Raw genomic sequence first — 12,804 nt, 5'->3', positions numbered from 1 at the left:
CAATTTTCAGCAGGATTTATTAAACATTTATACTTTGAATTCTATTTCCAACTATTCCCTTCAATATCTGTTGCCAAAGATATCAAAGCCATCCATCGTCGGTTTTATTTGTCTTCCAAGTTCAGCAGTGCCTGCACTGTAAAGAAACAGATATGAGACTGGAGAGCTAGGAATATCCAGGACATACAAGTGTTGGAAGACCCTGTTTTTCTCGGTTCCCACACAAATTTTTAGTAATCTTTACTTTAAATTAAGCCATATGTTGCATGTCAACTATAATTGAAAAAGACATTTTTAAAAATTAAGCATATGCACCTGTACTCCTTGCCATAGATGAATTAATCAGGATTTAAAAAGCTGCCTTGCTATCGTCTCTCACCCTGTTCTCCTCAGAGAACAAGTGGGAAGGCAAGGCTGAGGACAACTGGAAAGAGCAGGATTAACCTTAGGTTTTGAAGTAGGTGAATGCCTACTTTGACATCCTGTTCTAAATTCCACATCCCAATGCTATAAATTTCTTTTAATGCCCTCCTGTGCCCACCACAAACACATATTCCTCTTCCCTAATTGTTATTTTCACATTGAGTTGATTTCAACTAAGTATAAGGAAGATGACACTAACCCAAATTAAACTGTAAAAAAAAAGGGCCCCTAACTTTTTCAGCATTTATTTCTAAGGGGGAAATTTATTAATCCAAGCGGTGAAGTTTCAAGTGAGAAACTTAGGGAAAATAACTCTACTATTTAAATCACACTTCTCTCTGCTTAGGCTGACACTATAAGGCATCGAAAGGAAGAGAAGTCTATAATTCATAAACCTCTTTTGGGGGTTGAGTGTAGTGGGCACTTGTGGGCTTTCTACTCACTGTCTAATTCCCATCTATCAGTCATTATATATGCAATCTCAAAATCTTGAGACTAAGGCCCTACTGCTCAGGTCTGAAATGTGGCCTTCAAAGAGAAGAAACGTACAAAAGGAGGTGGGCCCCAAAATGAGCAAGAGCCCACCTTGTCTTAATTGCCAACAACTGGAACACTCTCCTCTTGGGAAACAAGCTCTCAGATTTGAAAGGATTTAGGTGTCCCCTACTAAAGAAGCAACATTGATAGGTTCTCTCTAGGTTAGAAGAAATCAGGACATATGTCCAGAATGTAACATACCAAAACAAGGATTTGCCTTTTTTAGGTGTCAGGTGGAAATTCAGAAGTTGAGATACCAAAATAGTGGACACCCACCTCCTTACCCTCAGTTATATATGCTACTCCAATTGTACTTAACTCCTGGTCCCTATGACTGCCCCAAATCCATACCTGCAAACTCTTGCAACCGCTTACGCTCCTCTAGGTTATACTGAAGCTTTTCTAGCAACTCAAAATATCGGAAGAGCGAATCTCTAGGCCAAACAATGCGTTCATCCTGATCCATGTCCATCAGCCCAGGCAGATTCTGGTGCACATGAGTCTCCCAGTCCAAGTCACCTGGATGGAGGAATTCTTCTTAAAAACAAATAGATTTGTGGAAGTTGGGAAAGAACTGACAAATCCTATGGTTTGTGGAGGAGAAAGCAGGGATAAAAGAGGAAACAGGAAGTGTGGAGAAGGGTAAAGGGTGCATCACCAAGAGGCGACTTTTCACAATAAGCAGAAACAGCCATAGTCACACTTATCCAAAGTGAAGCAGAAGTATAGGGGTAATGAAGAGGCACAAAGAAAGTAACTAAGACAGAAAATCAGACTGGTGGAGAAAATTGGGAAGTAGATACAGTGGGAGAGCTCCTATTAAGACAGGGATGTCTCCTAGAGAAGAGAAGTCTGAATTCAAATAGAAGAAACCCTCTGCTTACCAATAGTATCAACATTTCTGGATTCAGAAGAGGAAAAGGAAGATACAGTTGAGAAGGAAGATGAGGAGAGAGATGAGGGCTTTTGCTTTTTGAACACAGACTCTTCTGATTTTGACTTGGATATTCTTAAACCCTCTTCAGTGGTACTGCTTTCAGACTCTTCTTTAAAATCTTCTGATAAGACCGCTTGTTGACTGGTATCTCTATAAGCGAAAGGGGAAATTTTATTGCTTAAAATACATTTATGAGATATGGTTAGCTCTTTCATTATTCTGGTCCTGGTCCTGGCCCTGGCCATCCCCTGATGCTGAGACTTAAGGCTATGAGAGCCAAACTGCTCATTGTATATACAAGTTATTGTATATACGAGTCTAAAACCTGAGCTTAAGCATTTCCAAACTCAATTATCCCATGTGCGATATCTGATTTAGTGTCCTTCAGCACATAGATCCTGTGCTCAGTTTTACTCAGGCTTCCACATTCCATACCTAATCTTATTTTGCCAAGCTTTAGTTCCCCACTCCATAGCCCTATGCATATAATACCACAACTATAGCCTTTGCCCTCATGATTCTATCTCTTAATAGTAGAAGGCCCCCAGGCTCAGCTCTTGGTCTTGTATCTTCTTGATCTATAGTCACTCCTTTGGTGATCTCATCTGAATTTAAATGCCTGCTAAATGCAAATTTAAACCTCTTGTCCAGATCTCACTCCTCAATCCAGACTACTATATACAACATTGACTCACATAGCACCACTTGAATGTCTAATAGATATCTCAAATTCAACCAAAACTGAACTCTGCCCACCACATCTCTTCCACCAATAGCCTTCCCCATCTCAGCTAATCCATCCTGCCAGTTGCTCAGGTCAAAATTTTGGAGTAATCCCGAACTCCTCTCTCATACCCCACATCCAACCCATCAAGAAATCCTGTTGACTTCACCTTCAAAATACCTTTTCTCACTGGTACCACTCTGGTCTGAGCCATTACCACCTCTTGCTTGGATAGCAGCACAGCCTCCCAACTCATCTCTCTGCTCCTTCCCTCATTCTTCTCAGTCTATCAACACAGCAACCAGGGCAATCCTTAAATGTAAGTCATTTCATGTCACTGCTCTGCTCTGTTCCCCACTTCACTCACAGGCAAAGCACAAGTCCCTACAATGGCCTCCACAGACCTACAGAATAGGGTCCTCATTATTTCTATGACCTCATCTCCTATCATCTCCCCCTGCTCACTTTGCTCCAGTCACAATGACTTCCTTGCTGTTTCTCAAACATATCGGGTATGCTTCTGGCTTAGGACCTTTGTACTAGCTGTTCTCTCTGCCTATAACACTCTTCCCATAGATATCCACATAGTAATCCCCTTACCCAATCCAAGTATTTTCTCAAATGTTACGTTTTCAGTGAGGTCACCCTGACTACCTTGTTTAAGATTACAACCGATCTGCAATGCCCACCCTGTACTCCAATCCCTCTTAACCTGTCCTATTTTTTTATGAGGCTTATCATATTTTAACATATTAATGTAAATATTTAATATATTCATTATTTATTATCTCTTTCCCCTATCTAGTATGTAAGCTACATTAGAGCAAGCATTATTGTCTGTTTTGTTCACTGATATATCCCAAGCATCTAATAAGTATTCAATAATTATTTGTTGAATGGATGAATGGGTTTATTTCTCTGTCTGCTCTCTTGTTCACTGCTGAATATTCAGGGTCTAGAATAGCATCTGTTTCATAGAACGTACTTGTATTAATTTCCTGTGGCTGCTATAACGAATCACCACAAACTTGGTAGCTTAAATAAATTTATTCTCTCACAATTCTGGAATCCAGAGCCTAAAATCAAGATGCTGGCAGGGCCATCCTCCCTCTGGAAGTTCTAGGGGAGAAGGTTCCTCACTTCTATCTCTAGCAGTTAGTTGCCTGGCATCCATTGGCTTCTGTTGGCTGTGGTTGCATCACTCCAATCTCTATCTCTATCTTCATATCTCCTTTTTCTATTTTCTATGTCCAGGTCTTCTCCTATTTTGTCTCTGATAAGGACCCTTGTCACCGGATTAAGGGTCCACTTGGATAATCTGGGATAATCACATCCCAAGATCCTTAACTTAATTGCATCTGCAAAGACCCTTTTTCCTAATAAGGTCATGTTCACAGGTTTTGGGGGCTAGGACATGGGCATATCTTTGGGGGGGCTACCCTTCAACCCACTACAATCAATAGTTACTGAATAAATGAATTCTCTCTCAAAGCCAATATTCATCTCTGATTTTCTACCCTCTCCTCCTTCATGTGTATCCATCCCAGTTCACATACACGCTCCTAACCTGGTATCCATTTTGCTAAGGCTTGACCTCAGTCCCTCAGGGGACAGGTTTTGTCTCCTACAAAGCAAAAATCACAAAAGAATGAAAAGAGTTATATTGAAGCAGGAGTTTAGTAAGGAAAAAAGAAAATAATTCATATCATAAAGTGAAGAAAACTAAGAGAAGAGAACAAATTGTGGTAAAGGGGTGAAAAAGAGTAGGGAAGCCCCAACAGTAGATAAAGAATCGGGAAATATTCTAGAGCCAGGGTATTCTAACCCTCAGGCAAATCTGCTGTCACAAAGGGAAAAATAGGGTCAAGGCCAAAGATAGAAACAGGGACTGAGGTCAGGAAACCTTTGAAAACTAAAGTCAGGTTTAAAAATGGTGAAGCAGACCTCTGGATCATCTCCCGCCTGAATATGTCGGCTTTTTGCTGAACCTCCAGGTGTGTCATCTCCTTGTTCAGCTCATTCCTGATAGCCTGAAAGTTAGTAACTGCCCCAAAGGGTAATTAGGAGTTGGGAATGGTGGTGACTAGGCCTGGGAAGAGGACTTAGGTGGGGAGAAACCAAGTGAAATATCCATTATAGGCCCAAAACCTTCCTGCTATATCAGGTTCTCTCACTCCATAATCTACCAAGCCCAGCTTTCACTCTAATTTCTTCCCAACCTCCCCTCCCACAAAGTTTCACCTCTTTTATGCTTACCCATCATGGCTACTATGATATTTCGAAAGATAATGGAACCAAGTAACAGTGAAAGGATGACATAGATGCTGCTGAAGAAGCGGCTGACTTCAGGCACCTTCCAGAGGTCCTGAAGCAGTGCATACCAATGATCCATGGTGAAGAGAATGAACACTGTCACTAGGGAATTCAGCATGTCCCTAATGAAAAAAGGGTGTGTATAGATAAAACAGAAATCTAAACCTCTCAGAAAGTTTCATTCTCACTTTTTTTTTTTTTTATTCCCACTCTTAAAGCAACCTAAGAACATTTCTTTATACTTTGCTCTGGCTCTGGCTTCTTTTCTACCATGCTCAATTTTTTTAGTTAATCATTCTGCAGTTTGAAGTTGTTTTATTAGGTTTTTCTTTATCATAAATAATCTATGAATTCCACTTACTATTATATTAGTACCTGGGGCATAGTAGGTACTCAATAAATAGGTACTGACTGAATTTGTAAAAATTGAATGGATCACCAACTACATATCATTTTTTTAAGTTCCTTCTCCACTATCCTACAGACTTCACCTACAGAAGATCATTTAGAAATTTAGCAAACATCATTCCTATTTAGTTTGTTGGTATGAACTGATAGGCAAGTAAATCAATGGATTTGTGACATTAACATGTAATCACAAATAATAAATGACAATGAATATATCACAAAAGTTCCCAGGAAGGTATTTAAATTTTTCTTTTTTCCTTCTTAGTCCTCCAATTTGTTGAAAATATCAGGGCCTAAATACGATAAATTCTAGGACTTTCCTAACTTGTATTCTTACAAAACTACTAAGAGAGATCTGAGAGGTGCTGACAAGATTGGATTCCAATTCATAAATAATATTATCACCTCTAAATACAAATTGACTTTCTATTAGTAATCAGTGTTCTCTAGGCAAAGATCTTATCAGGATTTTACTTTGAATGAGTATAGGTATATGCGTGTGTAATCCCCACACCTAGCGATTGGGGTAAAACCAGTGAGCATGTTTGAAAGTAACATTTATTATCACTTACAACATGTATTAAATACTCTGCTAAGTGCTTAAATGCATTACCTCATTTACCCCTATCCTCTTATTCCCATTTTTTAAGAGGTAACAGAGGCATAGAAACCAGGGCTTAACCACTGGAGTATACTGCTATTTAAAGATGGTTGATAAGGGTGCATTATGAATTTGCAAAACCCAGAGCAAATCTGGTAGTTGTCCTATCCTCAAAATCAGAGTGAATACCACTAAATATTCCTTTGCTTTCTCTTTGCCTCTCCTGTGCTCTATTCCATTTTTTTACAATAAGCTATTATTTTTTATATTACTATACTTTAGACTAGCTTCCCAGTCTCTTGCCCAAATTCTCCCTCCCTCCACCCAGGGTTCTCCCAGTCCTGCCTACGAGAAGAACATTTGGTATGTCAGGTCCCCGTGAGATGAACGAGTATAATCCTGGAAGAAGTAGACACCGGCCACAGCAAAAATGTAGAAGAAGATCATCAGCAACAACAAGAGGAAGGTCATACTCTAGAGGAGATAACTTCAAGTCAGAGCTGGGCCAGACTAGGCTGATTTCCACCTACAGCCCAATCAAGCCCACCCTGGCGATGCCCCACCAAATCCTCCCTTCTAGTCCTGAGCCCAGTCATCTTAGTCCACAGCAGCTTGACCCCAGTCCTCTCACAAGGTCTTTCACTGCCTTCTTTGTCCTGCCCAGACTTGTCTCATGTAACCCACAAGTTTGTCCACCTTGCCCACCTGGTGTTGCTGCTAGAGTCAAATCACCTTAAGGGCCCTGGCAAGGGCCAAAATAATGACTCGAACTTGAGGGAATCGTGTAAAGAGTTTGAGAGACCTTAGCACCCGGCAGATCCTCAGCAACTGGAGCCATACAGACTGGCTTGTTACCCCTACCAGCACCACAACCTCAGGAAGCAGGGACTGTGGGAAACACACAGATTATGAATAAAATATATCCCAAAGCACCCACACCGTTGCCCCTTCATTATCTGATCTTCATAGTTCCTTGGACACTATCCCTTGAATAACATTCTCTAGGGGCTGTTTCCTATTCAGCCTTTCTATACTAAATTACTTAAACTCTGTACTTCAGTTTACTCAGACATAAAAAGGGGATAAAACAGTGTCTATCTCATTGGGTTGTCGTAGAGTTCGAATGTGCTTAGTTAACCGGTAGACATTATTGTTGGGGTTAATGTTGTGGTTAGATTCTGCCTTGCTCCTAATACCTGCAACTCCTGCAATGACTTACTTTTAGTTTTAGAAGAAAAAGGAAAAAAGGAAGTTAGGTACATTTCTATTTGTTTCTTCCTGAGATCTAATTATCTTAACTTTTCTTGTCATTTTGATTCACCTGGGCACATTCCTCAGCCCACTAAATGAATCCTCAGGATATCTATCCTTACCAATGTGGTAACAACAAAATCAAAGACATTCCAGGCATTCTTCCAGAAGAGGGAAAAGCTGAACAGCCACATAAGAAGGATCTCCAAGATGAAAATAAGTAAGATGAACCAAGCTGCCACTTCGAGAGCCAGCTTCAGTGACCACAGTTTGGGATTTGAGGATTCAAGCAGGTCTGAGTGAGTAAAGCAAAGGATGAATAAAGGTTAAGGAAGTGGGAAGCTGAATGATAGAGAATGATCACAACCTGTTATAAACCACACTTGTGCCCACTGCTGTTACATTTTTCTTTGAGTTTCTCTAAACAATGTTGTTGCTTCAACCTGTGAAATACAGGGGAGGACAGAATCAAACATGAAAAATAGCTACCACTCATCTGTCCTGCTGGTATCGATATGCCTACCAGCTGCAAGTGACTGCCTTCCCACTCTGGGGTCACACAGATCATCTCTTAACTACCACCAACGCTGCCTGCTGTGCTATTACCCTCCAATCCCAAATTTCACAAAGAAGCAATGAGGCTTGAGAATAGAATGAAAATGTAGGGCCTTGATATATGTTAAGTGTTTTATCAGGGATGTAGAAACAAGATGCCAGATTCATGTGGCATACTGAGTTATAACAAGAAATTGCTTGGTTCTTTGGTGTGTGGTTTTTTTTGGGGGGGGGGGGGGGGTTGGTGTTTTTTTGAGAGAGAGAAAGAAGGGAGAGAAAGAGAAATACTGATTTTGTTGTTCCACCATTCATGCATTTATTGGTCAACTCTTGTATGTGCCCTGACCAGGGATAGAACCCACAACCTTGACATATTGGGACAATGATCTAACCAACTGAGCTACCCAGCCAAGGCTATTTGTTAGCTTTTAAAACTTCCCCTTTCTTCTATAAAATTGATTTTGTTCTGCAAAGCAAAAAGAATCCTATACCTTCTAGAACCTTATTATTTGCTAATTGCTATCCTTAACTCATTGCCTTTGCCTTTCAACCCTCTTAATCTGTTTTATACATTTAATGGATGTATAACATGCTATTGAGAAAAATCATTGTGATTAAAATAGGCTTAAAAGTTAAAAATTTAATATGTTTACTTTGAAACAGACTACTCTGAGAGCCTATAACTGATGGCTTGGCAGTTAATGGAGATCAGAAAAGCATATTCAATCACCCTGAAGAACACAACTGCTGTGTAGATTTTGACACACAGTTTTAAATCATCATTGCTTTTAGTAATATTTTGGCTAATTATATCCATAACAGAAGTAAGGAACAATGATGTTGAAATACAACTTCACGAAGAGCATAAGAATAATTCTTCAAGTTTATCTCAAGATGATTATCATCAGCTTCTATAACTTATATTCACCTGATAAAAATCTTTATATAGCTCATCAAGATATCTCTAGAACCTCAAAAATCAAAGTAAAAAATTATAATGATGGTACACTCAGTTTTTGTTGGAAATAAAGGCTATTCACACTTGCAATGTGATATTATCAGAGAAAATGAGTCAAATCTTTCTTTTCTCTCTCATCATTCAGAAACAAAATATGAAAATTATAAAAATAAGCAACCAATATCATTGTGAAAGACTTTTTATTTTTTATACCCTAACATATAAATGTTCACCTACATTTTAACATATGTCAGATGTTTTAACATATAATCCATAATGTTGTAAGCCTGAAACTAATGTTATGTCAATTATATCTCAATTAAAATAACAAAAAAAATTAAATTAAAAACTATGTAATACAAAAAATAAATATATATGATCTCAAAGTCAAACAATGCCATTTTAAAATTTATTTGTAGACAAATCATATATTTTCTTTAAAAATAGCATGAATCACTTATAAAATGGCAAAAGTAAAAATTTGCTCACATGATTTAAAAAATTATGTAATAAATGTTAAAATACAATATATAATATGCTAGTCTAAAATATTATTTTTACTTCAACTTGCTTCTTTATACCACATAAAAATAATTAAATGCTTAAAATGCCCTAGGAGGTTTTCAAGATTATATATGTATTACTGGGAAACAAAATCACAAGACAAAAAAAGATTGGGGAGTTTTGGTCTAGAAAACTGTTAATAATTATTTTTTTCCTACCTATAACAATATTCTTTGTGATCTGGAAAATTGTTTTTTAAAAGCCTAAACAAAGTCTTAATGTTTATCACATGAGTTAGTCTGTTCAAAAAAATCTGTTAGCCACAAATTATTATTCCTCCTGCCTTTCTACCACGAGAATATACTTAACAAAACACAATTTACACGAGTTTGCCCGGTAATTCCCTTTCAGGCAATCCACCTATCCTCTGGCACAGTGATAATGTTTCCTATTCAGCCGTTTTACCAAGTAGAATGGTTAGTGCTATTCTCTTTTGATTTGTCCATTAGATGCAGTAAATCCTGTACATTTACTGCTATTTACTTTATTCCAAGGCTTAAGACTATATCCCTAACGTCACAAGGCAAAACATACCAATTATACAACAAATAGGAAGTGTGGGTGACAAAATCCCCATATTTAGAGGAAATAAAACACTTCAAAGTATATGTAGTATACTGTAGTGGTCAATGACATCAACTTTTGTGGTTTAAATAGCTTTGACCTAATTGCATTAAAAGACAGTTTTAAAGTGGGAAACTTCCCCCAAACAAGTGAGAATGAAACAAGGAAGTGAGTACTTTTACTGTCCTTTATCCTTTCTGAGCAGTTTGAGATGATAATCAAATGAGCTCATTGGTTCTCCAGATTTCTTTTATTAATACATTTCATATAACTTATTATTGATTTTAGAGTTATTTACTCTGTAAGTAATTTTCTGTCAATATCTTATTTGTACCTAAATTTACATACTCTGTGAGCTTTCTTTTTGTACTTAACCTTTTAAACATACTTGTAAAAGTGTAAATATTGGATCACTCACTAATAGGCACCAGTATCTCTAATAGGAAAGGTTAATTCAAACAAATTTAGACTAAACTGACACAAGAAATATAACTGGTCTTTCCACCTCCAGTTCCTTGTTGACTCTATTACACTCTACCTCTAAGTATCAAGACTACCTTATATCTACTACACTCTAGAGAACCTTCCAAATGTTTCTAAATCTTAGCAGTTATGCCTATCACAATTCAAATAACATTCAAAAATGTAAAATAATCAATTGGAAGGAAAAATGACTCCCACCCATTTACTCTTTCATTCAATGTCAGTTCTCACCTGTTTCAACCATCAGTACAATTGTATTCAAAAAGATGAGGAATATGATGAAGTTTGTGAAGAGAGGACCTGTTTTCTCTTAAGGAAACATACATAATGCAGTTCTTTGATTCATGCAGGTGAAATAATAGGGGCAATAATAGAACTAGTGAGAATGAAAAGAAAATGGAGTTTAGAAAGGGAAAAATAAAGTCATAAGGCAAAGGATGAGGCAACAGAAACAGTAAAGACATGGGATAAAATGGGGATGAAAGGATACGTTCAAGGACCCATCCAGCCCACAGAGCAAGAGGTGGCCTCCAACTGCAGCGCACATGAAGCCTGCTCATCAATCTCTGGCCATGTGTAATCGGTTCTTCATGACGAGGCTTTACCGAGAAGCGCACAAGCTGGTGCTGATCTCCCAACATAAGTTTCTTCTGATGGGAAGGATCTACACCAAAAAATAAAAAAGGGGCAGTAGATAAATATAAAGTTAGGGGAGAGGAATATGAAGAGCAGGTAAGATTAGGGGCAGGGATACTAGTTACATAAGGGGCCCCCTAGTGCTGGGGGCTTGCCTTGCTGCTCCTTCTCCCAGCAACTAATACTGTACTGGTTTGAAGAGCTAATGTATTGCTTTAAGATCAACACTGTCCATGCCCTAGAACAAAGGCAGAAGGTTCAACACTCTGTTTTTTTAAAAAAATATCTTTATTGGTTTCACAGAGAGGAAGGGAGAGGGAGAGAGAGAAACATCAATGATGAATCATTGATCAGCTGCCTCCTGCATGCCCCCTACTGGGGATGAGTCCACAACCCAGGCATGTGCCCGAACCGGAAACGAACCCCTATCTCCTGGATCACAGGTCCATGCTCAACCCCTGAGCCATGCTGGCAGGGCCAACCCTCTAAGTTTTAAGTGTCTTTGGTAAAAACTTCCACTTCAGCCAGGGCTAAAAGTGAGTGGTATCCTAGGTATCCTAGGCCTAAAAGTGAGTGGCATGTGTTCTATAGCCTGGACTCAAAGAATTTTATTTCTAAAGCCTTTGATTTATCAAGTTTGTTGTAACCTCCAAAATAACCATATCAATCTCCCCTGAATTTTCTACCCTTAAAATTGTCTGCTTCCTATTCATTGGAGGGTGTGGATGGGAGTCTTAAGTTTCTCCCTGTGAAGAAACAGTCTGCTGACCAAGTATCTCTCGAATTGTGTGCCGTGGCACAGCTTGGCTTAGGCCTTGCAGATGCTCGATGAGGGAGAAAGTATCAATGAGACGAGAACGAATAGCATCAGCTCGGGGCAGCTGCATGTGTCCTTCTGGGTGATAAGTAGCCATGTCTGTTAAGAAAATGAAAGAATCAAGTATCATTGCATTCTTGGAGTTGCACCCGAAGATCAGGGGTTTTCTTCCCCTCCTCCCACTCTCTTTGCCCCTAAGAATACAAACACACGGTACCAAGACTCAAGGTTTTTTTAAACAAAAGGCGACAGGAGTCGTAAGAGAATATTGCGCAGTTGATTAAGTGGCCAGGCACCTCGACTTGCGTGACGGCATTTCTAATGAAAAGCAGCAGCCACAAGAGCAGAAGTCCCGGGATTGGGCAACGAGGAATTCGGACACCACCACCTGGACCCGAGGGAACCGGGCAATGCAACGAGGTGGGAGGGCGTGGGGCTGCCTCCGAAAGAAAAACCAAGAGGAACTGGACAAAATGCAACAGCCTGGCATTTTGAAAATCTGTCGAGTCCCAAAGCTCCCTGGGGTGCCAGCTCCTTCTCTCAACTGCCGCTTGTGGGCCTCACCTCAGCCCAGGCTCTTCCGCCCACTCAGCACTGACTTCACTCCTCCGCCTACTGCTCTGGCGCCCCGCCTGGGCTCGGCTCCCCCCCCACACAGGACACGTTCAGGGTCGGCTCCCCGCCTCACTGCGCCCCATTTCCAACTCCGTCCCGCCCGCACTCCAGGTTCCGGTTCGCCCCGGGCCCAGCCCGAGCCCCGCCCGAGCCCCAGCCCCCGGCCCAGCTCAGGGCACCTCCCAGTCCAGCTCGCCCGGGCGCTCGCCGGCCTCGGCCCCGCCCCGAGCTCCGGCCCCTTGGCAGTTATCAGCTGGTCCCGCCCCCTCGACGCAAGCGACGCGCAGCCAATTGGCGGCTGCCACACTGCGGCCGAGCGGAGCTGGGGGGTTGGGACCTCCGGCTGCAGGTCCGCCTGGGCTAGACTCGTGAGCGCAGGCAGAGGGTACCCAGTCGCTGGCCCAGCTTCCGCAGTCCC

At 40.4% G+C, this 12,804-nt stretch overlaps 1 protein-coding gene across 1 annotated transcript; it reads right to left on the bottom strand.

Annotated features, from left to right (window-relative positions):
- Window positions 1-12,286, bottom strand: CATSPER2 (cation channel sperm associated 2). The gene is made up of 11 exons (XM_087821828.1): window positions 11,724-12,286; window positions 10,809-10,982; window positions 10,550-10,618; window positions 7,317-7,489; window positions 6,676-6,831; window positions 6,293-6,417; window positions 4,878-5,056; window positions 4,566-4,665; window positions 4,189-4,245; window positions 1,845-2,047; window positions 1-1,479 (listed from the first exon to the last, which is right to left on the bottom strand). The coding sequence occupies exons 1-11, from the start codon at window positions 11,899-11,901 to the stop codon at window positions 1,289-1,291; spliced, it is 1,605 nt and encodes a 534-aa protein (XP_087677954.1). The 5' UTR covers window positions 11,902-12,286; the 3' UTR covers window positions 1-1,288.
- Between the last annotated feature and the right edge of the window lie 518 nt (window positions 12,287-12,804).

The sequence above is a fragment of the Miniopterus natalensis genome, chromosome 1 (assembly GCF_054644295.1).
Source record: "Miniopterus natalensis isolate mMinNat1 chromosome 1, mMinNat1.hap1, whole genome shotgun sequence".
In the NCBI taxonomy this organism is placed as follows: Eukaryota; Metazoa; Chordata; class Mammalia; order Chiroptera; family Miniopteridae; genus Miniopterus; species Miniopterus natalensis.
This window is presented reverse-complemented; position numbering and strand designations above follow the sequence as displayed.

Coding starts and splice junctions, on each gene's coding strand:
- CATSPER2 (XM_087821828.1), bottom strand. CDS start 11,901: ATGATACTTGATTCTTTCATTTTCTTAACAGACATGGCTACTTATCAC. Junction 10,983..11,723: donor CACAATTCGAGAGATACTTG/GTCAGCAGACTG, acceptor TTTTTGGTGTAG/ATCCTTCCCATCAGAAGAAA. Junction 5,057..6,292: donor ACATACCAAATGTTCTTCTC/GTAGGCAGGACT, acceptor TTTTTTCATTAG/GGACATGCTGAATTCCCTAG.